The following is a 27086-nucleotide window of genomic DNA, read 5'->3' as shown; positions in this document are numbered from 1 at the left end:
ATTTTATTGCTTCTTTAATCAGGACAACAGTTTTCAGCTGTGCTACCATAATTGCAAAAGGTTTTTCTAATGATCAATTAGCCTTTTAAAATTATAAACTTGGATTAGCTAAATACAACGTGCCATTGGAACACAGGAGTGATGGTTGCTGATAATGGGCCTCTGTACGCCTATGTAGATATTCCATTAAACATCTGCCATTGCCAGCTACAATAGTCATTTACAACATTAACAATGTCTACACTGTATTTCTGGTCAATTTTCTGTTATTTTAATGGACGGAAAATGTACTTTTCTTTCAAAAACAAGGACATTTCTACGTGACCCCAAACTTTTGAACGGTAGTGCATATGCTGGTTGACCTCCACATTAGCAACGTGTTGACTTCACTAGTTTCTGTGTTATGAGAAGATGGGCGTGTTACTTTCGCCCCGGCTCTCCACTGCCTGGCTAAAAGGTGAGCCACCTTCTTGTCAATGGTTATCCCAAATTGAACTTAGAATTGATCAATAATTCCTCTATTCCGCTTTGTAGTGTACATCTCAATTCAGGTCGGACAAAAGGTTAAACTACATTAAACTGTAACAAGCCCACTCCTACGGCCCAAATGTCTTCTCTTGCATGTCAAAACATCTTGAACTGAAGAGTGCCATTGTCGGACACTCAACGTCTCATGAAAACAATGCGGCAGGAAAGCAGTAGCCTAGGTAGAGAGGAAGACTGTATGTATAATGTCCATACTAGCCTACTAAATAGTGTGCAAAAAACAAAAGTTTATAGTAGGCTGTGACATTTCGAAAATAGTAATTCGAATGCGTCATCTAATGCGTGATTGCTGTGACTCCTGCCATTCGTTCATTTTGGTACAGCGCGTCAATTTATCTGATTATCAGCGGTTGTCAAACTTGAGTCGTAAAAGACCAGTTAATTCTACTAGATCAAACGTCGAAATGAGTATGCAATTAAGTAGTTTAAGTATGTAGTATGCTCGTATGGCTAATCGTACACTATCTTGGGAGACATCATACTGACAAGTGAAACATGTGTAATTAACAATGATAGTTATTCCACTACCTACAAAAACAGACAACGCAACGTTTGGTCCATAAGTAATTACATGCAACTACAATTTTTTTTTTTTTTTACAGTAGACTACAAACCATTTACAACCAAGGATTCACAAATAGTTCATTTATTTTGATGTGGCTGTTTTGTGTGGAGATTATTCCCACCCAGATCCAGCCATGATGCATCCAATTAGCACTAAGCAAACACTGTTCAAACATGACGTACAACTCTAACGAGAGTTAATCAGACAGGAATATCATGCAAAAGGAACAAAGTGCTGCGAGAACATCACGCAACCACAGCATATTAGTGTAAATTAACTTCACATTATTTCAAATGATAGACACGGTTCTCACAGCGCATCCAAACACTGACCGAGGTAAATTGACAAACTACATGTTTTGTTTTCTCTGCGTAGTCTCGTCACCCTTGTCTGGTGTGTAAAACAAACAGCTTTCAAAGCAAAACAGACTTCGTGGAGGGGCAATTTATGACAATTTAGGAGTCCTCAAATTTGAAGACTTTGCTGCGGCCACCATTACTGAATGAAAGGACACTGATCCTGATCTTTTAACTGTCACTGTAGACCAAACAATACACCTTCTAACAGGATAATGATCTGAAATTGTGTCCTGATTTACAATACTGGATAAATAAGCCATTAGGCAATAGGCACCAATGGAAGAAAACAGACTGAAACAGGGAGTGACCACCTAGGCTTGTCCAATAAACATTAATTTTCCATTCCACAACTTTTGAAACATTTTTTGCTACCATGTGCCCTAATAAATATGACCCAGACATCCCCACAAGGCAGACTTTGAAAACACTGATTTTGACTGCTGGTTGATGGAATACATATTCTATGGGTCATTCATTTACAATAACTTGGGCATAAAAATGTAAATAAATTAACACGCTAGTACCAAAAAATAAATACACAATGTCTCCAGAAAATAACTACTATAACACAGAAGTTTTTTTGAATTACAGTTAGACATTAGCCAGTTGTAGTTGTCCTGCACAGCATTTGTTAGAATGGCTACAGATGGAAATGCTTCAAATGGAGGAAAAAATAAATACATCTGTTTGTGCATGCATTTAGTAAAGCTGTTGCTGCCCTGAACATAACAGAAACAGGCTGAGATGTTCTTCTGTACAATTAACTTGTTGCTCTTCCTTCCTCCGTTCCACTTCTATCCATCCACAGAGGCATCGGGCTTTAATATCTGATAGGTGATCAAATACTCTGGATAGGCCTAGAGTAAATGACACAGGTGTCAGATCAAGTCAATTTGAACAGCTTGGTAGTCATAAGGGCATGCTACCATACAATTAACACATTAGATCCAAGAGGAGCAGTATTAAAAATGTAATGTAAGGCTGATAACAAAGAATGACAATCCTGTGACTTCAGTAGTTAGTGTCAAAATGAAAGTCACACACTAATGCAATATGCCAAAGCCACTAGTTACCGTACCTGCTCTCCTCTGTAGATGACATACTCTGCCAGTGACAGTCCGTTGACACTGGGCCTCCCTGTGACAGAGTGGTGTCCTGGAGGGGAGTGGGCCATCTTCATGGCACTGAACTGCAGGAAGGACTTGCCCAGGGTCACCCTGCAGAACAGCAGGTGCCTGAAGACCCATAGAACCCATCACAGACAATCAGACATCACGCCACATGTGATGCCAGGAAGGAACCTCCATTCAATCAATCCACTTGACACATTTGAGCCATTCTTTCTTAACGTTGTGAAACTCTCATTGGAGTGTTATTAGCGCCCAGCTATGGCTTGGTTCAGTTGTACTGTGGTGACTAAGACCTCAGCTTTGATATGGTTTACTGTGGTAGAGAAACATCAAAGGACTGGGTGGCTGGTTTACCGTTGGCACACGTAGCAGGACCGGTCTTTGTGCAGAGGGCAGCCTGTACCGCCTCCTATCCCGTAGACGTACTGGTTACTCTTAGACGAGTTCTCAGCAAAGTAGATGCCTGCGCCGAACATGCCGCCTTTGTAAGCATGCCTCTCATCAAAACCCTTGTGGAGGATGGCGTTGACAAACGGCGAACCTGTTGGATCAAGAGCGGCATGAATGCTGGACTGAGCACTTGTAAATAGGATTTCTGAGTGTCTAAAACACTTAAGCACGCAAAAAAAGATCAACCACGAACACAACATGACCCAAGTGGTTTCTGGAGTGTCACGGATGATGGGTTCTCATTGGAATGTGGGCGGTGCTATTCTGTATATTATTCTCTTACCGTGAAACAACATCCGTTCATTGGAGTGATTGTGATTCTCCTCGGAGACCTCCTTCCTTCGATGGGTGTACCTCTCCCAAAGCTTCTTGTTGCACACTTTCTGGATCTGCAGATCAAGAGGGAAAAATTAGTGAATTAACAATACCTTTCTCTCAAAGCAGGGATAAGAGAATATGGTTAATGGTGGTTAATAAAGTTGTTATAACATCATCTGAATGTGCAGTTGAATAATGACTTCCATTAACTAGACTTCCATTAACTAGGTTAAACTGGACGTGCTACCTGTCCCAGACCTGCTGTTTTCAACTCTCTAGAGACAGCAGGAGCGGTAGAGATACTCCTAATGATCGGCTATGAAAAGCCAACTGACATTTACTCCTGAGGTGCTGACTTGCTGCACCCTCGACAACTACTGTGGTTATTATTATTTGACCCTGCTGGTTATCTATGAACATTTGAACATCTTGGCCATGTTCTGTTACAATCTCCACCCAGCACAGCCAGAAGAGGACTGGCCACCCCTCATAGCTTGGTTCCTCTCTAGGTTTCTTCCTAGGTTTTGGCTTTTCTAGGGAGTTTTTCCTAGCCACCGTGCTTCTACACCTGCATTGCTTGCTGATTGGGGTTTTAGGCTGGGTTTCTGTACACCTCTTTGAGATATCAGCTGATGTAAGAAGGGCTAAATAAATACATTTGATTTGATTTGACAGAATAAAACAGAGCTTTGCCTTCCTTATGTGGATAGAAACCAGCCAACTGTACCTTAACAATGTTGTATCTGTTGAAAACCCCTCCAGCAAGCCCTCCATCTCTGTGCCCTCTGATCGTACTCTGCAACTGTTCAAAAACAAGACTCAAAATTCGAGTCAACATTATCTAATTTACAACAAGATATGATCAATAAGATGTAAGAGTTTGATAGCGAGTCATCTTGTTGGTTGTACCTCCTCCTCCACCAACTGAAACTCCTTGTCGTCCGACGCCAGATCTATTAGTATAGTCCCACTGTTCGCCGTGTTCAACGCAAGGTACGGGTTCAAACCTGCATCACAGGAACGTGAACTTCTTTTTACTATTGCAGTAGTTCAAAACTTCACTCAGGATGTGAACTTCAATCGAAGCACACTGCCCTTTCATACACGAAGATCAAGTCAAAATCTAAATCTTTGATGGTTGCATTCACTAACAGCCCTTGGAAAACACGTCGTTAAATGCTAAACACACTAACATACATTTGAAGTGAACCTGTGTTATGGACAACAGCATGGGTCCTGTAGTGTGTAAACGTACTTTGAGGTCCGCTAGTGAGTCTCTCTACTCCTTTGATAATCTTGTGTCTGTGTCCGTAGGCATTGATACCGATCTCTCTCAGCTCCTTGTGTCCCATCTCTACCAGGACATCCGGTGTGATCTTCAAAAAGAGAAAAGGGTGAACTTTAAAATAATGCCAGATCTCACCTTCAGCATCTTAAGTAATGCTTCATAGGCCTATTGTGGAACATCCGATGCTGAAGACATCCTTGAAGCTTTTTATATAAAAAGAGGTTTATCTAAGTTATCAGACTTAAGCGAGCTGCGTTTTGGGGTTCAGCTTACCTGCTCTCTTTCAAAGATCTCTAGTAGGTGTTCCAGTCCAAGGTTGTTGAGGAACTGTCCGATACTCAGATCCACACCTGGACCCTCCTTCTTGTCCGTGCCCACAGCCCCAGAGGGCCCCAGGAGAGCGGGTAGCTCAGGGAAGGTGGAGGCAGTGGCCTGATTGTCCAGACTGTTGCTGGAGGCCAAGGTGGACAGGGGTGTGGAGCTGGCTGAGAGGCTGGGGGGGACCACCACCCCTACAGGGGCAGACATACGGATTACCTGGGGTTTATAGCAACCGGGCAGGGCTGAAGGTGGCATGGCCGCTGTCAACAAGGCACGAACATCGTCCACCTGTAGAAAGAAAAGATAGAAAGGAGAAAGAGGCATTGTCCCTAATTTACCAAGTCGTGGAGGAGAAATGAAGAATGACACAAAATATTGACGACTCAATCACAGTACAACCATGCAAAGGAACACGATTAGACTGCATTAGCGACCGTTGCCAACACATCAATAACGCATAGAAAGTATGAATAAGGCTACATGCTCCTATGTGAGCAAACCCTTGACATGCATATAGTACATTCAAGTCATTTAGCAATGTGTGATGAGAGAGAGAACTTTCCAGGCATTTCATTGCCAGAGACAGAGACAGGTCCTCTCTTCTATTTAGAAAGAGGTCATGTCACCCAGTAGTTGCTGGTGAAGGTCAGGCCATGTGAGAGTGTAGAAACGAGCATTGAGAGACATTGAATCTCCTCAACAACAGCGAAACTCTGGAAAGAATTCCAAACAAGACTATGTAGGTGATGTTTAACATGCTGTTAACACGAATCACAAGCACAATATACAATGTCAGGGTGTTGTTGTGATTTGAGGGATTTCATGTATCCAAGAGCAGTAGACATGAGAAACAGGTGAGTGTGGTGGCTGTGAGGATGACAGATTATGCTACCCCTTCCCACACAATCCCGTGTTGGGGAGAGGTTGTCAGCTCAGAGACAGGATAGCAAGTGTGTGTGGACGGATACCGTGACGAGGTCCAGCGGTGATTGGCCTTCCTGGTTGCGGAGGGCGGGGTCGGCCCCATGAGCCAATAGCAGGGCACACAGCTGGGTCCTCCCTTTCTGCGCTGCCTCGTGCAGTGGAGTGAACGCCCACTTATCTGTGGCGTTCACGCATGCGTCGTACTTGATGAGCAAAGCAGCCACATCCACATGCTGCAAATGAGAACACATTGGACTCCACTTGGCTCTTGGTTCGTGTCTTGTAACTTTCTCTCGTTCTTTTGGTCAACTTGCATCTCAGACTCAGATATAGGACTTCTACTAGGCAAGACCTCTACTAGTTAATTCACCCTTTCTCTTCTAAAATCTAGGTTGAGGTGAAAAACACTATATTAAACAAACAAGATGACACCATTTTCTTGTTTTTTTTATTTACGGAAAACCAGGGGCACACTCCAACACTCAGGCATATTGTTTAGTGAGTCCGCCAGATCAGAGGCTGTAGGTGAATTGGACCATTTTCCTGTCACGCTAGCCATTCAAAATGTAACGAGTACTTTTGAGTGTCATGGGAAATCTATTAAAAGTACATTATTTTCTCCAGGAATGTAGTGAAGTAAAAGTAGCATTTGTCAAAAATATCAATAGTAAACCAAAGTACAGATACCCCCAAAAAACGACTTAAGTAGTACTTTGAAGTATTTACACCAACTGCTTATTTGAGATGACCCAATCTGTGTGTGTAGTTAGAGCAAGCACCAGGCGGTCGGGGAGGACTGTGGTGTGATGAGCTCCTCGTTTCTCAAGGGTCTGATCAAAGCAATCTACTGGCCTTTTGTTTCCAACAGTGTTTTGTGTCATAGAGACATGAGTGCTAATCATTTGGCCAACATACATACTTCACCCCTCATCACTGAAACCAATTCATGATTACATTTTTTTTTTTTTAAAGGAGCTTGTTGTGAAGGCCGCAGAAGATGCCAATTTTTATTCAAAGGTGTGCTTAATCTCTGAAACCAATTCCTGGTTACATTTTTAAAGAAGCCTTTGACAAGGATCTTGGTGAGTGTTTGGTGTGCCGAGTACGAGGCACTGACTCTTTCAACAACCACAGAAAAACCTAGGCACATCAATCAAGTCTCTAGACATCCTGTTTACTTTTGGTGTCTCTGAGAAAATCATACCGTACAGGTAGTAGGAAGACTCAATGGACACCTTTAGAGTGTGATTGTGCTGTGAGTGTGTACAGTAGATTAGGGTAACTGGGACTCACCCCGTAGGAGGCAGCGTTGTGCAGGGGGATGAGTCCTCCCTTGTCCTGGGAGTTGACCTCTGCTCCATGCTGAAGCAGGTACTCTGCTACCTCCAGGTTGTTGTAGCCAGCTGACACAATAGACACATAATTAGTTTAATCAGAAGAGACAATGATCTGAAAATGCTATTCTCCTAAATCCGTAGTCCCGTCCTGATGGTCTGCCGGCTTTTCAGGCGTTAATGATAAGTTAGTTGAATCAATCAAATTCAGGAGAGAAGACCAGACTTGAAATGCAACATTTAAACTAATTGCCTTGAACACAACTCCCTAGTAACGGAACAAGCACCAGCTGCCAAACAGCCTCCATTCCCGTTGGCAACACTATGGCTACGGTCCAAACACTTAAAAGACACACCCTATCCCCTCAGCCCTCAAATTAAGGGGACACTTCTGATGACGTATCGTGATGTCTGACGAGTATACACTTGCAGGGCAAGGAGCGAGGGAGGAAGGAATGATTTTTTAAATGGACCACCCTTGGCCGGAAATTTGGCACTTGTTCGTCCCGCGATGATTGTGTTTTCAGCCACCGGTAGCTTGTGGGTGCTGTATATGTGCTACAGTCAATTATGAGTGCATGTCTACTTATATTAAATATATCATTTTTAATACACGCCTACTTTATGATAGCTAGCAAATTAATTTGCGAACTAACATTGCCTGCTTAGCTGGAACTTCTGAAGAAGGAAAATGTTTTTCAATAATTTCCCAAAAACATTTTTACTTTTTATGAGACGTATTTGTGCCGTCATGTGCATTAGTAGCACAATTGTCACGTTCTGACCTTTATTTCCGTTGTTTTGTCATTATTTAGTTTGGTCAGGGCGTGAGTTGGGGTGGGCAGTCTATGTTTATTTTCTATGATTTGGGGATTTCTATGTTTCGGCCTAGTATGGTTCTCAATCAGAGGCAGGTGTCATTAGTTGTCTCTGATTGAGAATCATACTTAGGTAGCCTGGGTTTCACTGTGTGTTTGTGGGTGTTTGTTTCCGTGTCTGTGTTTTTCACCACACGGTACTGTTTTGGGTTTCGTTCGTTCCACGTTTATTGTTTTTGTATTCAGTCGTCTTCATGTTTAGTATTTCTAATTAAAATAACCATGGACACTTACCACGCCGCATACTGGTCCTCCGATCCTTCTCGCCTCTCCTCTTCAGACGAAGAGGAGGAAATCCCTTACAACAATTTCTAACTTACAGTTGAAGTTGGAAGTTTGCATACACCTTCGTCAAATACATTCACAATTCCTGACATTGAAATCCTAGTAAAAATTCACTGTCTTAGGTCAGTTAGGATCACTTAAAATAAATTGTTTAACTTTGGGTCAAACGTTTCGGTTAGCCTTCTACAAGCGTCCCACAATAAGTTGGGTGAATTTTGGCCCATTCCTCCTGACAGAGGTGGTGTAACTGAGTCAGGTTTGTAGGCCTCCTTGCTCGCACACGCTTTTTCAGTTCTCCCCACAAATGTTCTATATGATTGAGGTCAGGGCTTTGTGATGGCCACTCCAATACCTTGCATTTGTTGTCCTTAAGCCATTTTGCCACAACTTTGGAAGTATGCTTGGGGTCATTGTCCATTTGGAAGACCCATTTGCGACCAAGCTTTAACTGATGTCTTGAGATGTTGCTTCAATATATCCACACAATTTTCCCTCTTCATGATGCCATCTATTTTGTGAAGTGCACCAGTCCCTCCTGCAGCAAAGCACCCCCACAACATGATGCTGCCACCCCTATGCTTCACGGTTGGGATGGTGTTCTTCGGCTTGCAAGCTTCCCCCTTTTTCCTCCAAACATAACGATGGTCATTATGGCCAAACCAGAGGACATTTCTCCAAAAAGTATGATCTTTGTCCCCATGTGCAGTTGCAAACCGTAGTCTGGCTTTTTTTGGAGCAGTGGCTTCTTCCCTGCTGAGCGGCCTTTCAGGTTATGTGTATATCGGACTCGTTTTACTATGGATATAGATACTTTTGTACCTGTTTCCTCCAGCATCTTCACAAGGTCCTTTGCTGTTGTTCTGGGATTGATTTGCACTTTTCGCACCAAAGTACGTTCATCTCTAGGAGACAGAACGCGTCTCCTTCCTGAGCGGTATGATGGATGCGTGGTCCCATGGTGTTTATACTTGCGTGCTATTGTTTGTACAGATGAACGTGGTACCTTCAGGCTTTTGGAAATTGCTCCCAAGGATGAACCATACTTGCGGAGGTCTACAATTTATTTTCTGAGGTCTTGGCCGATTTCGTTTGATTTCCCAATGATGTCAAGCAAAGAGGCACTGAGTTTGAAGGTAGGCCTTGAAATAAATCCACAGGTACACCTCCAATTGATTCAAATGATGTCAATTAGCATATCAGAAGCTTCTAAAGCCATGGAATTTTGCAAGCTCTTCTGAGCAACTGGAATTACAGTGAATTATAAGTGAAATAATCTGTCTGTAAACAATTGTTAGAAAAATGACTTGTGTCATGCACAAAGTAGATGTCCTAACCGATTTGCCAAAACTATAGTTTGTTAACAAGAAATGTGTGGAGTGGTTGAAAAATTAGCTTTAATGATTGTGTTCGTATACTTCCGTCTCCAACTGTATTTGCATTTGTTTTTACTTACGCTTGTATGTTGACTTGTCCATTGATGTTGTTTTTAAGTTTTCGCCGTCTTTTCTTAGCGGATGTACAATCGTCGCAAATCGAGGGTGTGTCTTTTAAGGCTGCGGTTCAAACACTTAAAAGACACACCCTTGTCCTTGCCTTATGCCCTTGGGGGAATCTCCGTCGCCATCTTGGAGGGCGGTCCAAATGATTAGCCAAGCAAGGTAAGTTTGCAACGTAAGCCCCACCTTCCTCGTTTTTAGTCGGCTTTCCGAGTGTACAATTATGTTCACTCCAAGGCCTGAAACTCCCCATAATTCAATTTGCGGCGATTGTACATCCGCTAAGAAAAGTCAGCGAAAACTTAAAAACAACATCATTGGAGTAGTCAACATATAAGTAAGTTAGGTAAGTTAAAATGAACGCAAATAAGTTAGAAATTGTGCTACTAATACACATGACGGCACAAACACGTCTCGTAAAATGGTTTTTGTTTGGTTATCTTTTGGTAATTGTAGAAATAAAACATTTTACTTCTTCAGAAGTTCCAGCTAGGCAGGCTAACGTTAGTTAGCTAATTAATTTGCCAGCTTTCATACAATAGGTGTATGTTAAAAAGTATATGTTTAATATAAGTAGACATGCACTCATAATTGACTGTAGCACATATAAAGCACCCACAAGCTACCGGTGGCTGAAAACACAATCATCTCGGGATGAACGAGTGTAGAATTTCCTGCCAAGGGTGGTCCATTTAAAAATCATTCCTTCCTACCTCGCCCTGGAAGTGGGCGAGGGAAGAACAACAGCCTAACATCCACGGCCCGATGAGGTCAACCTGGGACTCCAAGCCAAACTCTACCGAGTCCACCCCCCTGGATCCTTCATCTGCAGCCCTCGGCTTCACCCGGTCCATTCCCAACACCCCCCGCGAATCCTCATTCTCACATCCATTACATTTCTCAATAAACATTCTAAACCCTTAAACTTGTGAATGTTGGGTTGGAACAACGGCTTGTACACACTGAAGCTCTCAATGACTAGGGTTCAAGATCACTGTCCTTACAGAAAGCTCCAGCGCGCTGACTGACCTGCCAGGTGTAGCAGTGTAGAGTGCCGTCCATGTGCGTCTCTACAGTTAACATTATCGGGGCTGCAGAGCTTCTCGACCCGGGCCAGACAGCCCTTCTTGGCTGCGTCCAGCAGGGCAGCGTCTCCTCTTAGCAAGTCCTGCATGTCAGTGTCCCCATCCTTCACCAGGTCCAGTGGAGTGCTCCCATCTCGGTTCTTCTTGGTCGGGTCTGCACCGTGCTGGGAAGGGAGTGATAGGGGTGTGTGTTTAGATCATCTGTGCTAGAATCGGAAGGCTCTATAGTATGTGTTCTACTGCACAGGATTAGGATGTGTCTGGTTTCTCGAAATTCAAACGCAATTGTTTTCAGGGTAAGTGATGACTCTAAATCATTCCAATCCAAGTGGCTATGTAGATGATCCAACACAGTTGAAAATAAACTAGCACTAATCTGTAAGAGGGAAACAAACTCTGGGAAACAAACTCCTTACCTGCAGCAGCAGTTTGCAGATCGCGTATTTTCCCTTGGCGGCGGCCTCGTGCAGAGGGGTAAACTTCCACAGGTCAGCTATGTTGACCAGAGCCCCGTGGATGACCAGCAATTCAGCCACCTCATAGTGACCGTAGGAGCAGGCATTGTGTAGGGGGAACAGGCCACTGCAGGAGACAGAGCGCGAGAGAGAGACGGACACACATTACCCTTCTGAGCGACGAGTCTGACACAGGCCCATTGGAGAATAGGTAGAGCCTTGCGTTTTTCCTGACCAAATCACCTGACCGGGAAAAGCTCCTGGCCTAAGTCAGGACCTGTGCTCACCCTTTGTCTTTGGCATGGACGTCAGCCCCATGCAGTAGAAGGTACTCCACCACAGACACACGGTTATACCCCGCCGCAAAGTGGAGCGGGGTGGATTGACGGCCCTCTACATCCCTACAGTTCACATTCTGCATGGTACACAGCTTCTGCAAACATAAATACAGCAGACATGTTACCACGAAGACTACTGTTACCATTTGAAATCAATCATTTGTAACATGAGTATTATAACAATAGAGCATTGATTGGTCAGATTATGCCAAAATGTATTGGAGATAGTTACTTCAACAATCTCCAAATCTCCAGACTTGGAGGCTTCTAGCAACTGCCAGTCCACATCTGAGTTTCCAATCAGAGTTCCCTCTGAAAGACATACATAAGACATTTATTGACACTTGAAACGGGAGCAAATATTTCCACCCAGAATGATCATCCCAAGCCAGGTTCCTGTCTGTTCGTGTAACATACTCCTAGCTGTTTCCAGCCTACCATGCAGTATCTCCTGCACCCTCTCATTGCCCATTTGGGATGGAGAGAAACCCCGTAGAGACATGACGAGGGGGTCGCAGCCTGATTTCAGCAGCAGACGGCAGGTCTGGAGGTGGCCACAGTGGGCCGCACGGTGCAGAGCTGTCTGGCCCAGGTTATCCAGGGCATTGACCTATAGGGAGATAATACTAATTCATTTATTTTATAGGGACAGACACAATCAAATATTGACACTTCGTATTATCAAGAATCACATGCATTGCACCGAGGGCTCTAAAGTGTGACCATTTTGGTTGCATATGCTCCTAGATATATCCTGTGTCGACCTGACATTTTATTTTGGGAGCACCAGTGCGACCAGGAGAAGAAAAAAAATTGCCCAGATAAAAACTGTTGTAAAGATAGGCTTCCGCTGTGCAGTTGTTTCTGAGTGCCTGACCAAAAAGTGACTTTTTAGGGCCTGTTCATAAACCATGTCGCGGGTCGTTCCAAAACCACTCACAGGCATTTGTTTACACCTTGTTCAGTCATGTTACCTCATTAGCTAGCTAGCTAACAGCCAAGTATATTTAAACATTTGGAGGCACAGAAAGAAAGGACAAGGTATAGCTTCTTTAGAAGATCAATGATCGTAGCATGAATGACTGAATGACTGATTGATCTCTTGCTTCATTTCAATCAATACCAAAATATATTCCTAGATATTATTTTGTGCTCCTAACTCTAAAGTTGGGAGCACTAAGGATGCATTTAGAGCCCTGATGCACCATTACCACACACACACACACACACACACACACACACACACACACACACACACACACACACACACACACACACACACTCGCTGAATCATAGGCCATTAAGCAAATACTCATGTTGGCTTGATCTTTATACTATTAATAACGCTCTGATAACACCTGAACCTTACCTTTGCCTCATGTTTCACCAACACCTCGATTATGTCGTTGTGTGACTTTTCAGAAGCCAGGTGCAAGGGGGTCAGGAAGCTTGGACAGATTACATCACAAACAAGTTAAAGTGGTTCTAATCTCTTATCAGAGCATTCAGACTAATTTATATCTGTCATATCAACAACGGTAAGAGTAAAGTGACTGGTAATTGCTTGTGGGATAAGGGTCAATGACTGACACACTTTGCACTACTCACTCATTAGTCTTCTCATTCACGTTGGCCCCTTTCCTCAGCAGTAACTCGCACACTTGTTTTCTCTTGGGATAGGGAGATGTCGCTGCACAGTGCTGTTAAAAACATATCTTAGATCTTAAAACACTGCTTAGACGAAAGGCAAACACAGAGTAACCCAGAAATGTAAAACAATATATGGGATACTAGCACTGCAATTCATTGACTGTATAATCTGCAGCAACACTATCTGCAGTACGTTGGCAACTCAGTAGTGAGGTGTCTTACCAGTGCGGTTTCATGCGTAAGGGGATGCTTGAAGGTCATGGTCTCCAGTGACAGGTGCTTCTTTAGGCGGGGCAGGTCAGCTTCACGTGCTGCCTGGAGCAAGGCATGACCTCTGAACTCATCTGTCACAGACACAAGAGGTCAGAGTGTGTCAGCTATTGCATAGGGAGAACAGGACTCATTATCAAGGTGTTGCCCCTTGCCTAAAATAATTTGTTTCATTCAGTTTTACTAGAGTATTGTAGACGACCTCCAAGCAAAAAAACAAGGTTCATAAAGAATAGGAACAATGAAAAAGAGGGAAAAATATACACAGCTTACAGGCCAGGCGTTCTTTGAGCTGCGAAGTGGGAGACAGGTCAATGGCGCTCTGGTTGTGGCAGTTTAGGAAAGTGGGGTCGGCTCCGTAGCTGACGAGCAGGGAGCACACGTCCACCCTATTCTTAGAGGCGGCTTCGTGCAGGGGGGTGAACTGCCACAGGTCCATGGCATTCACACAGGCGCCGTGCTGCATTACCAAGGGAGGAGCGATGGAGAGACAGGGGTCAAACAAGACTTGTACAATGAGCATTTGAATGTTCAATGGGCCTCTGGGTTAAGAAATGTACATTTTATATACAGTGACACAAAAATACATAAGCTAAATACAGGAAGAATGTGTTTCAGACAAACCTTTACTAAAATCTCAGTGACTTCGTAATGTCCATAGGAACAGGAGTTATGAAGGGGCACCAGATCACTGAAACATCAGAGAGAGTCATCCATCAGAGAACTTGCTGGCACAGTATTGGAAAGACATACAATGCCTTCCCTGCAGCATACGATGCTGATTCAACGAGGATGACGAAAGGACAGAGACCAAGTCGTACCCTTTGTCTTTAGCATGGACGTCAGCCCCATGCTTTAACAGCAGCTGCACTGTCTTCACACGGTTGTAGCCAGCAGCCAGATGCAGAGGGGAGGACTGAAAGATACACCACAAAGGACCATTCGAAAGGGATTTGTTTGTTTGTCCAGACTGACACACTCTTTGTTAGTAACATGTTTTGGGCACGACTATCTGTCTTTTACCTCATTTTAGTGCATTTGGAATTTTAGAGAGGCGATGGAAAATGTTGTCTGTTCATGAATAGTTTAGGAGAGCACGTGAATTACCTTCCGACCGTCACTGGCATGACAGTTCACATTCAATGGTGTTAGCAGGGCCATCAACTTGTCTTCATTCCCACTCCTATGAAAGCATCACATGTATTAGAACATGTAGAGCACAATAATGGTCACAGTTGATTGCAAGGCATCTGAATGGTGGCCATTTAAAAATCTGAGATATACTCCACCTTGCACTTTCTAGCAGGTCATCTTTTCTATATTCACCTGTGATTAGGAAAGTGTGGAAACATATTAGCCCATGTATTCCAAGATAACTCTTGTTCTTCACCATTTTGATTCATTCAACTGCGTGTTCTGTCACTCTTGGTTCCCAGAGGAACAGTTTCAGTCTGTTCCCATGCCCAAAATAGATGCAATCATGCAATTCGGTGCTTCTAAAGTGCTTGTGAGGAACATGTTCCTCCCACTCACCGGTCAGCACTGCTTTAGTGGACTCCTCAGCCAGGTCCAGCGCTGTCCTCCCATCTGTGTTACGAATCGTTGGCTCAGCTCCATGTTGCAGGAGCACTACAACACCAAATTCACCCATATCAGCATTTACAATATATCAACAAATAGCTTATGTTCTACACCAACAATATGGAGAGGGCACACCAATGTTGCCATACTTGGCTTTTACAAAAGTGGTCCTGAAAGCATGTTACAGACAGACGTATCTATGACGGATTGTTCTGGAGATGAGACCATGATACTCGAAGCCATAAGAGAACAGTCACTGTGCTTAAACAATGCATATTTTCCCCCAAGGGGACAGCCTCACAGGCAGGCCAGAATCCAACTGTACCTATGCAGACGTCGCTCTTCCCCTTTATGGCGGCCTCGTGGAGGGGTGTGTAACTCCAGTTGTCCCTGGAGTTGGCATCGGCCCCATGGTGCAGGAGCAGGTTGACCACCTCAGAATGGCCGAAGGAGCAGGCGTTGTGGAGTGATACGAGGCCTCCCTCATCCCGGGCATGCACGTTGGCTCCGTTTTGTAGTAGGTAGTCCACCACATCCCTGCGGCCAAATCCTGAATAAGAGAGACGGTATGGATTTATAGATGCACCTGGTCCACAGAGAGGCATAAACATACCTACTTAGTGACTATGCATAAACATACCTACTTAGTGACTATGCATAAACATACCTACTTAGTGACTATGCATAAACATACCTACTTAGTGACTATGCATAAACATACCTACTTAGTTATTATGCTTTTTTTTCTTCATTTTCTTAATTGGAAAATGACTGTTACTGCTTATTAATAAATGCATTGATACATCAATAGCAGGTGTAATATAACATAAGATAATAAAATAGTAAATCCTCGAAATAAGTCCTTTATGAATCAACTTGATATTAGGGAATGTATTGTGGATGCACATTGTACAGCCTTTGTGTCTGGATTATTCTGTTACAATAAACTATTAACTGTACAGCGTGTCTTGTTACATTGTCTGCTATATTAGTTACTATATTTGTTACATTTGCAGTGTGGAACATTGTAGCGAGATGTTTCCTGCGCCTAGCAACATTGTATCTATCAACTGTTCTTACCAGCAGCGAAATGCAGCGGGGTGGATTTTCTGCCGGCGGTGTCTCTACTGTTTACATTCTCCGGTGTGACAAGCCTCCTCACGCTCTCCACATCTCCGTTTCTGCAGGCCTCGAAGATCTCCCTGTTCGGCTCGCCGGACCCGGGTGAATCTACTCCCGGGGAGACACCACCCAAGCCCATTACCCTTGAACACTGTCGGGTGGACATAAGTGGTGTGGTATTTTCGTAAATGTAGAGCTTGGAATTTGTGTTTGCAGACCCCCAAAACCTTGCCACCGAGGCCATGAAAAAGGAAGAGTTTCTGCGAATTTATCGCATATCGTTACAAAACATGAAAATCGCGATGAATGACATCGACAACAAATATGACTGTCAGAGTCAAATCCTTCCTGGCAACGAGAACATCAGTGCGCTGTCAAATAAGCATCCCATACCCAGTCCACATTAAAATCAGCCTGTAGGCTGCGGCTTGGAGCTTCTATCATGTTGCAGATACGTCATCTACCAAAATATCGATCCATACCGAACCCCATTATAATTGCACAAAGCAATTCATTAATTATGTAATATTGAAAGCCTCACAAAGGGTGGTTGTACGCCCCAAATAACAGGACTGCTATTCTGCTTGCAGCACTAACGATGACGTCACTTTCCTATGGTAATGAGGAACCTTCAAAATGAAATCCTGCATTTCAAAACATTGCAAGGTGGACAACTAATTCAAAATATATTACATTTTAATCAATGACGATTTTTTTTGTGTGCTTATAAACAAATGCAAGAATGAATTTATGGAGAATTACAAATCAAATCGAAAGTTGTTAACATTATTTTAAGACCATATTGAAAAATATAATGTTCAGAGTGGTATGTTGACAATAGTGGGCTTAAATTGAAAAAAGTATAATTTGTGCCAATGTAAAAGTGGGGTTGGGAGTACTCAGTGGGGTCTGTAGAATCTATTTTTGGTGTACTTTTATGGGGCACTAAATGATAAGGAGTGTTGCAGTTCTAATTACATTGGTAACAAGTTTATAATAGTAATAAGGCACCTCAGGGGGTTGTGGTATATGGACAATATACCATGGCTAAAGGCTGTATCCAGGCACTCCGCATTGCGTTGTGCGAAGAACAGCACTTAGCCGTGGTATTCTGTCCATATACCGCACCCCCTCATGCATTATTGCATAATTATACTATGGGATTTAAAAAAAATAATTGTTTCTGATTGGCTTGAAGGGCATTCTAGAGCGTGCATTACTTCTCTATAATGCACTGTATTTGCACGGCACAATTCAATTGATATAGTTCATTCTTATGTCACGAACCGGCTCAAAGCCCGTAACAAAGGGAGACAACGTGGAGATAAGGAGTAACAAAAGATATTTATTAACTAAAGCAACTAAGGAAAATATACAATGATGTGTGTAATCAGTAATCAGTAGCGTAAGTGAGTGTTTTGCATGCATGAATGTGATAATGCAGGGTGTTGAAAGGTGCCAAAGCAAACAAACAAAAAGTCAACAAGAACCACAACACAATCTACAAATGTCTGCATGGAGAGAGTCTCCTCCATGAATGGGGAAGGGGTGTATTTATCCTGGGAAACACCTGGGCTCAGGTGTTTCCCATGTAGCTGACGACCCTCTCAACTCCGCCCACCGGCATCCTAATAAGGAAGGAAACAAGAACAAAGACAAAATACGGCAGACAGAGTGGGAGGGTCGTCACACTTACATGTTCTATGTTTGAGCTGCTTTTGAAAGCAAAAGTTGAATTGAAAACATTATTGGCATTGTTGAATTCGATTTTCATCATGGCAAGCTAGGGCTGATGGTTTTGTTAGCTGTTTGTTTGGTTACCACGGCAACTACTGTAGCTATCTCGTAAACTTGCTATAGCTAGCTACTTCAGTGGACGTTGAACACATTTCTACATAAGAGATAATCAACGAGGGGCTATGAGTTCTATGGGAAATAATGAACGAGTGGAAGGTGGGGGACCCCACTCTCGTGGAGTGTACTGTAACTGACCTTTCAAGGAGCTGCATTATTTTCCAGAGAACACTGAGTTGATTATTCCTTTTATACCATGGCAATAACTTAACACATTTGCCAATTGAATGCCAATTGGTTAAAATAAATTACAAACTTTGTTATGCACATGCGCTGTATTAGCCTTAACCTGTACATTTCCACTGTCTGTTTCTGTCAAGTAAGGAGAAAACATTGTTTTTCCTCTTTTGTTTCTGAGTAACTTAGTCACACGGCCAAAAGACAAAGGGCCATCTGAGAGTGACCAGTTTTTGGTCCATACCGTTCTTCTCCTATCTTTCAAGGACACAGCTGTGTAAAGATATGAAGAGAGCAGAGGCTGGCTTGAGCAGCAGCGACAATTCTATTAGCAGAAAGGAGTAACAAAACTGCCGTTATCACTTGTTTGTGCGCTATCTTCCCACCATGATCTCACACACCTGCTAATCTGCCAAGTAGACAAAGGTTATAAAAGCTGAGACCGAACTCTTGTTCATTGGGCTCTTAACGCTGCACTTTGGAGTGGATTGTTAACTGCTCCAGATTTGCAAATCGGACAATAAAATGTTTTGAAGAATCTGCAGAATCTCTTCCTTTTGATTATAATTATTTTTTATTAAAACCTCCAGGTACTTAGTCAAACATGGATACTAAGTCATTCTTGCATATTATCATCCATTATAGGGGGAAAGGGGAGTTCCTGGAGAGACAGCAAGTTATCAGTATAAGCTTCTTTAGTAGCATTGAACATGATAGCCTTGATGGCCTTACAACAAGAAAGCAAAATGATCAAAAACATTAAACAAGTACTTCCTTGGACAAGTACCCCCTTGACCAGCCAATAAGTAGTCAAGTGCCTCCCTGTTTTGCAGAGTGCTTTTACTTCTTCATTCAAAGCAACCAATGCTTCTCTGGTAGCATTTCCCATTTTTTTCAGAACCCTCAACCTCAATTCTCTTTCAGTGTTTCCAAGTACTCTCATGGCTGGCACCACCAACCCCAACAGTACACATCCATCCCCAATTAGGTGGTAAACTCCTTTTAGTGTGATATACTTATTGTTGACAGAAATTGTATAACTCACATTTACTGGTGCTTGTAGTACAGAATCATGTACTACAAGAGGGCAGTTATTGCTACCAATAACCAACATAGTACAGTTACAAACATTTTCACACAAATGGTTACTTCCATTTCCTCTAATACACTAGGGGGCTACCAGGGATCCTACTATAGGGATGGGTGGGTCACTGCAATTGTTTGTCTAGGATTTACAAGGCTGACAGTAACATTGTATATCGCAAAATAAGTCATGGGGTCAAGATTCTTTGGGGGGGAATTGGCCAATGACAGTATTGAAGACAGTTGAATAGTAAAGTTCACCCCCAAGGGAATCCCTATATATGGGAGACCATTACCTACTCCCACAGGACCCAACCCACATACCCAACAAGATGTCTTATATGAGATGCCATTTGTCACCATTCCAGCTGGAGAGAGGAACAGACTCTCTCCCTCATCTTGACCTTTTACTTCTCTTTTCCGTTGGCTGACTTCTCTTTCTGGACCACTACTCTGGGTCTGCGGTGGTCCCTTTGGCTCAGGACTTTCAGCTTCACTTGAACGGTCACCCACAGGAGGGCAACTAACTGTTCCAATCAACACATTGGTGCAGATCCAAACAGGCAGGCCACACAGCCTAAAGGATGGGACTCCCGCCATCCTCCTCAGTGGCAGGAATTTGTCTGCAGTGCGAGACGTGAATCCAGGTGTCCCTCTCAGTTACCTTTACCGCAGTCGGGTTGGTCAGCAAAATCTTCCTTCTGTAGCCTTTTACCCCCAAAAACTCTCCAGGGCGCAGACAATGCTCAGTTCCTCCTGATTGGTTGGGCAGAGAAGCCTTCACCCGTGGGACGAGAGTCTTAAGAACGTTGTTAAGTGAGACACAGTATGCTACCATGTCTTCTTCCATTCCCTGCAACATCAACCTGTTTTGAGGAAATGGCATGTGTCACGTCCTGACCTTAGATCCTTTTTTATGTCTCTATTTTAGTTTGGTCAGGGTGTGAGTTGGGGTGGGCATTCTATGTTTTGTTCTAGGTTTTGTATTTCTGGTTTTGGCCTGGTATGGTTCCCAATCAGAGGCAGCTGTCAATCGTTGTCTCTGATTGAGAACCATACCTAGGCAGCCTGTTTTCCCACTATGGGTTGTGGGTAGTTGTTTTCTATTTTGTGTTGCTGCACCTTACAGGACTGTTTCGTCTTCGTTTCACTCTATTTGTTATTTTGTTTAGTGTTTCTGTTCTAATAAATTTAACATGAACACTTACCATGCTGCGCATTGGTCCGATCCTTCCTACTCCTCCTCAGAAGAGGAGGAAAACCATTACAGCATGTTAGGTCGCCCTGTCAGCACCTCAATTGGAGAGATCAGTCACTTTGTGGGATTTCTGTCAGAATAGCCTTTTCCACAGCTGCTGCTGTAGCTCTTCTTCAAGGAAAAGCTTCAATCCATGTTGAAAATATTTAAACAATCACCAAACAATGATTGTGCCCCTCATAAGGGGTCAACTCAATGAAGTCCATCATCAAGTGCTCAAAGGGGCCCTCTGGCCTGGGATGGGACGCGGGGGATACTGAAATGCAGTGTCCAACATTATTAGTCATACAGATCACACATTTCCTACAAAAGATTTCAGCAAACACAGTAAATCCTACAGTACTCAAATATGTATTTACAAGATACACCATCCCTCCTTTTGAAACATGGTCTTGACTGGGTGGCCTGGGAGGAGGATGGGAAGCGGTTTTCATCAACAGCAACCTTTTGTGCCCCTTTCTGGGTTACTACTCAAACAATACCAAAGAAAGAACCTATTCCTACCGAAAGTATATAAAGAATCCTTTATGTTTCCCCACCATAGGGGGGGGTGGGCACCGTCAGTTATAATAGGTAATCGGTTTTCAATAATCGCCACCTCACGCCTCTTAATGATCTGTGAAGGCTTTTGTTACATCTTCTCCTTTAGTAGTACCATGCATGGGTTTGACACAAAGCAGCTCCTCACGTACCTGCTGTGAGTCACAGTATCTTGCAACAACTGCCAGACGTGGAATGTCATTCCCATCCACACTCTCATCAAGAGCCACACGTTAAACACTACAGTTTGCTGCTCCTTTACATTGTCAATCATCCTAACGCACCTTTCAACAGTTCTGGCAGACACAGGCATATATTTTGTCTTTGAAATGATTGTCTTAGTGTACCCGATGTGAAATGGCTAGCTAGTTAGCAGTGGTGCGCGCTAATAGCGTTTCACTCGGTGACATCACTTGCTCTGAGACTTTAAAGTAGTGGTTCCCCTTGCTCTGCAAGGGCCACGGCTTTTGTGGAGGGATGGGTAACGATGCTTCGTGGGTGTCAGTTGTCTATGTGTGCAGAGAGTCCCTGGTTCGAGCCCGGCGAGGGGACGGACTAAAGTTATACTGCCACATTGATGCTGTTGACCCGGATCACTGGTTGCTGCGGAAAAGGAGGAGGTCAAAAGGGGGGTGAGTGTAACCGATGTGAACTGGTTAGCGGTGGTGCACGCTAATAGCGTTTCAATCGGTGATGTCACTTGCTCTGAGACCTTGAAGTAGTGGTTACCCTTGCTCTGCAAGAGCCGCGGCTTTTGTGGAGCGATGGGTAACGATGCTTCGTGGGTGTCAGTTGTCTATGTGTGGTTCGAGCCCGGCGAGGGGACGGACTAAAGTTATACTGTTACATTTGTTAGGCAATCCTTCAAATACAGCCTGCGAACTTCTGAGGAAAGACTCCTTGTGTAAGGCGTCTAGGTGTAGCAGGTAAGGTGGAGTCAGGCGCAGGACACAGAGATGAGTAATAAACATAACTTTACTCAAAACAACAAATATATTCCAAGAAGGAAAATAATCAAGCTCACAAATGAGACCAACTTACAATAAACAAACACGCACAAAACCATGGGGGAAACAGGGGGTTAAATAAGGAAAATATAATTATGGGAATGGAAACCAGGTGTGTACAATGAAGACAAAACAAATGGAAATGAAAAGTGGATCGGTGTTGGCTAGAAAACTAGTGACGTCGACTGCCGCCCGAACAAGGAGAGGGACCGACTTCGGCGGAAGTCGTGACACCTTGATATTTTCCATGTTTAGCAATGCACTGTGCGACTTTGTAGCTCCCCTCTGTAGCTTGATTTTTGACTGCATGTTGATTTGTAAACACACTGATTTGCTTTTGATATCGGGACGCAGCCCTCTTGATTCCTTCAGCCTTGTCCTCCCCATGCTTGAAGTTTTTGTCATGTCTTCTTTCAAAATAATTCAGTACACTTCAGGTCCGACAAACAACAGTTTTACAACAGAAAGTGCAAACAGACTGGTCCTTCAGTAAAACGAATCAATACTCCTTTGTCCAAGAGGCAATAAATTAGTGAATATCTGCCTTATTTTTCTTTGCTGATTACATTTTGTGTCCTTAACTTTTTTAAATAACAAAAGAAGGCTTGTCTGCTGCTAGCCATGTAAAAACAAATCTCTCATCTTCAGTGCTGCCTTGGTTTTGAAGGGAGAGGTGGGTCGTCTTGTGCTGAACTAATAATTTGCAAAGTAATTACGCAAAAGTGGCTTGCAAAGTCACAGAACATCCTAACACAATAATCAGGTTACAACAGCTAGTAACTAGTAGGAACGCATTTGCAGAGACACAGAGGACACAAACATGTCCACTACAACTCCCCAAATACAGTTTTGCCAAGCTTGTAGCGTCCCCCCCAAGAAGACTCGAGGCTGTAATCGCTGCCAAATGTAATTTTTTAATTAATGTGCAAAAATGTCTAAAAACTTGTTTTTGCTTTGTCGTTATGAGGTAATGTGTGTAGATTGATGAGGGGGGGAAAAAAACATTTTAGAATAAGACTGTAATGTAACAAAAATTTGGAAAAAGTGAAGAGGGTCTGAATACTTTCCGAATGCACTGTATATGCATTACATATTGGCTTATAGATTTGAAAAAAATATATATATTATTTGTGCCGATGTAAGAGTGGTGTTGGGAGTACTCAGTGGGGTCTTCATGGGGCACAGTTTTTTCTATTGTTGCCAATGTAATGGGCGGAGGAAAAGGCCAGCAACACTCTGTATTATTCTGTGCCCCGTGAAATGACACCCTATATAGATTCTACATACCCTACTGAGTACTCCCAATGCCACTTTTACATTTGCACATGGAGTTGTTTTTATAAAAATCAATATGTAATGTATAGGTCTACAGTCTTTTGCATTGGGACCACTGGAATGGGTGGACTAAAAAGTGCTGCTGGATACGTAGAACTCAGTCCCCCAAGAAATAACACCATATATACACAACTTCACCGCATCAAAGGGACGATGGACGGGGCCATGTACAGTCAAATCTTGGGCGAGAACCTCCTTCCATCAGCCAGGGCATTGAAAATGGGTCGTGGATGGGTATTCCAGCATGACAATGACCCAAAACACACGGCCAAGGCAACAATGGAGTGGCTCAAGAAGAAGCACATTAAGGTCCTGGAGTGGCCTAGCCAGTCTCCAGACCCTAATCCCATAGAAAGTCTGTGGAGGGAGCTGAAGGTTCGAGTTGCCAAACGTCAGCCTCGCAACCTTAATGACTTGGAGAAGATCTGCAAAGAGGAGTGGGACAAAATCCCTCCTGAGATGTGTGCAAACCTGGTGGCCAACTACAAGAAATGTCTGACCTCTGGGATTGCCAACAAGGGTTTTGCCACCAAGTACTAAGTCATGTTTTGCAGAGGGGTCAAATACTTATTTCCCTCATTAAAATGCAAATCAATTTATAACATTTTTGACATGCGTTTTTCTGGATTTTTTTGTTGTTATTCTGTCTCTCACTGTTCAAATAAACCTACCATTAAAATTATAGACGGATAATTTCTTTGTTAGTGGGCAAACGTACAAAATCAGCAGGGGATCAAATACTATTTTCCCTCACTGTAGGTTCAACAGACCCTACTGACTAATCCCAATCCCACGTTTACATCTGCACAAATAATAGTTTTTTTTATTTTTATATAAACCAATATTTAATTCATGTGCAGTGTATTGCATTGCAGTGCATGGAGTGGGTGGAGTAAGGAGTCACCAGCACACTGCATTACACCCGTTGCCCAGCACAATAGAGAAATTTACGTTTTTTTAGACTTTATTGAGTAATTCCAATTACACATATTGTATTTTATTAGAACTGTATTTCTTTACCCTACACAATAGCTTTCAACATTCCAGTATTGGTGTAAACTTTCGCAAGAAATGCTGGTATAAATAATACAATATTAAAAAGTATGTCATATCATCCTTTTTTTTAAGGCAGTTGCAATGCTGTGAAAAACAATTGTACAGAACGAGAGTTTAAAAATAATTGGTGTTTCCAAATTCTTTCATGTCTTTGTAGGGGGACTCTTTATTGGATAATAAAATAAATCAGCGATCGTGCTGTTAGCATAATGCTGCCAGGAGAACGGTTATTTAAAAAAACTAGGTATTTTCACCCATCACGTGATGAGATGCTTAAAATCCAGTCGTGCTGCTGTGCCAAGCATCGCCTCTGGTTGTGACTCCTTTTTGTAATGAAACCACTTCTGAAGCATTATGCACTGACTGGAAATCGATTTCTCTATGAAATAAAGGTCACACTTACTTAAAAAATATAATTTCATTATTATGAGGAAGAATATGATCATCTAATTGTCTCTCCACTGCAGTCTGGTCTTCTTAATTTGCCACTGGATAGTGCTTACTGTCACATTTTTACAGCAGCAAACCTACATGCCTGTTATATTCATACCACCTATACAACCATAAAGAAAATGCTAAAAAATGGTTTATACTTCAGAAGGAAAATAATATGGGAAAGAATTTGATGCAATATTATTATCAAGTTATTATCCCATACTGTCTAATTAATATAATATATGTCTATGCTAGTTTCATGGTATGCTGGGCCTGCTCTTGCCATATATCTCACCTGATGTATCTGTCCAATGGCTTACCACCAGTTTTCACAATTCACATTTTTTTTAAGTGAGTTTGACCTTGAATTTTCGGTGTAAATCTGGTGTATTGGCTCCACTTCAAGTGGTCTGGACAACTGAGCAGTGTCCCGATTTATCACAGATCAGATAGCCAGTTGTGCCATCCCAAAACCTGCACATGAAATGAATCATGTGTTCTCTATGATAATATTTAAGAAGGATAATTCAACCCTTCAACCAAAGAGCCATATACTGTATGTGCTATTTTCATTTTATGATTACTATTTTGTATCTTGTTGTAAATTCACTGAGATAGAAATGTATTGTACTGTTGTCGATTTATAGTCTGTATATAATATCAAGACTCTGGACTGTTCATATTGACTATACAACTAGAAATATACCATATCACCAACATTTTCCAAAATGGAAGTACATACAGTACCAGTCAAAAGTTAGGACACACCTACTCATTCAAGGGTTTTTCTTTATTTTTTTACTATTTTCTACATTGTAGAATAACAGTGAAGACATCTAAACTATGAAATGTCATATGGAATCACGTAGTGAACAAAAATACCAAGATTGTGTAAAGCTGTCATCGAGGCATAAAGGGTGGATACTTTGAAGAATCTCAAATTTATGAGGATTTTTTTGAACAGTTGACTGGTACTGTAGTTCTTCGGTAGAAGGGTTCCATTTTCAACACAAAAAACCTAATGAACTTGAGGATATGAAGTTACTTCTATTGCCAATGACCTTTGTAACTACAGTCTGGTGAGGACAAGGCAAACGCATCTGAACTTGGTGTGCTAAAAATACTTCTCAGTAGCTGCCTGGCCCCTGTTTCAGGCCCTCTATTCATATCAGCATCAGCACCCCCTATAGGCTGTTGGGAGAGTACTTAAATGTGGGAAGACTCCATGTTCTATGATGTCATTTCATATGGTAGTGTGAATCCTCTGTTTATTGGTTGATACGGTATATGAACCAAATAAGCCACATTCAAAAAGATACCCACAAATAGCTCAGTAGACTATACTTATCAAAAGTTGTGGTACATTTCTACAAAGGACCAATCACCTAGTTTGTTGGCTCTATAAAGAATGGATTATATCATTATATTTTTTTAAAGGGACGAGTATGCATTTTGGCTGCATTTCAAAAATATGTCCCTACTCCCTAAGAATCATTTTGGTATTTTTCCACTGAATGTCTCTAAGTCTGAAACAATGTATTTTTCTACTCAGTTGGGTTGTTAGGCAGACTGCCAGATTAAACACTGTAGAGTGAATCCTTCAGGTAGGCCTACCATCTGACCTAACCAATCCAGAATTCATAACAATTCATTGTTGTGATATGGGTACTCTACTACTTGCAGGGATATCAGCCAGGAAAGCATTTTGACCTAAATAAAGTTTTAACTACGTATCTTGGTCAATCATTCAAACCACATCCAAATGCTAGAAGAAATATCCAACACAAGAATAGAAAAGATTTTGTTACAAATAGAAATAACCGCCTAATAGCATAACTATAACAGAAGTTTGCAGTGTTTTCTTGGGCCAGTGCCTCAAGTATAAGGAACTATAAAGATTTGGATCTGAAGGCATTCCCACACAGTATTGTTCGTTTTGCCTCAGG

At 42.5% G+C, this 27086-nt stretch overlaps 1 protein-coding gene across 2 annotated transcripts; it reads right to left on the bottom strand.

Moving 5' to 3' along the window:
• Positions 1–1176: 1176 nt before the first annotated feature.
• Positions 1177–16992, bottom strand: LOC110499002 (poly [ADP-ribose] polymerase tankyrase-2). 2 transcript variants are annotated; one of them, XM_021575783.2, is made up of 26 exons: positions 16354–16992; positions 15599–15823; positions 15226–15321; positions 14982–15018; positions 14800–14875; positions 14514–14608; positions 14317–14383; positions 13966–14152; positions 13645–13766; positions 13381–13472; positions 13142–13220; positions 12211–12382; positions 12005–12084; positions 11722–11867; positions 11396–11561; positions 10924–11143; positions 7195–7304; positions 5946–6134; positions 4930–5265; positions 4624–4744; positions 4278–4375; positions 4096–4170; positions 3334–3439; positions 2955–3141; positions 2549–2705; positions 1177–2327 (listed from the first exon to the last, which is right to left on the bottom strand). In XM_021575783.2, the coding sequence occupies exons 1-26, from the start codon at positions 16637–16639 to the stop codon at positions 2265–2267; spliced, it is 3588 nt and encodes a 1195-aa protein (XP_021431458.2). In that variant the 5' UTR covers positions 16640–16992; the 3' UTR covers positions 1177–2264. The 2 variants fall into 2 exon arrangements, with proteins under 2 accessions (XP_021431458.2, XP_021431459.2); XM_021575784.2 differs by lacking the exon at positions 5946–6134.
• Between the last annotated feature and the right edge of the window lie 10094 nt (positions 16993–27086).

The sequence above is a fragment of the Oncorhynchus mykiss genome, chromosome 20 (genome assembly GCF_013265735.2).
Source record: "Oncorhynchus mykiss isolate Arlee chromosome 20, USDA_OmykA_1.1, whole genome shotgun sequence".
Lineage (NCBI taxonomy): Eukaryota > Metazoa > Chordata > Actinopteri > Salmoniformes > Salmonidae > Oncorhynchus > Oncorhynchus mykiss.
This window is presented reverse-complemented; position numbering and strand designations above follow the sequence as displayed.

Excerpts from the sequence above, each read along its gene's own strand:
- LOC110499002 (XM_021575783.2), bottom strand. The coding sequence starts at position 16,639 with ATGGCCTCGGTGGCAAGGTTTTGGGGGTCTGCAAACACAAATTCCAAG. Across the intron at positions 14,384-14,513 it reads GTCCATGCTAAAGACAAAGG|TGATCTGGTGCCCCTTCATA; the intron begins GTACGACTTGGT and ends CTGATGTTTCAG. Across the intron at positions 7,305-10,923 it reads TACACTGCTACACCTGGCAG|CTGGCTACAACAACCTGGAG; the intron begins GTCAGTCAGCGC and ends CTATTGTGTCAG.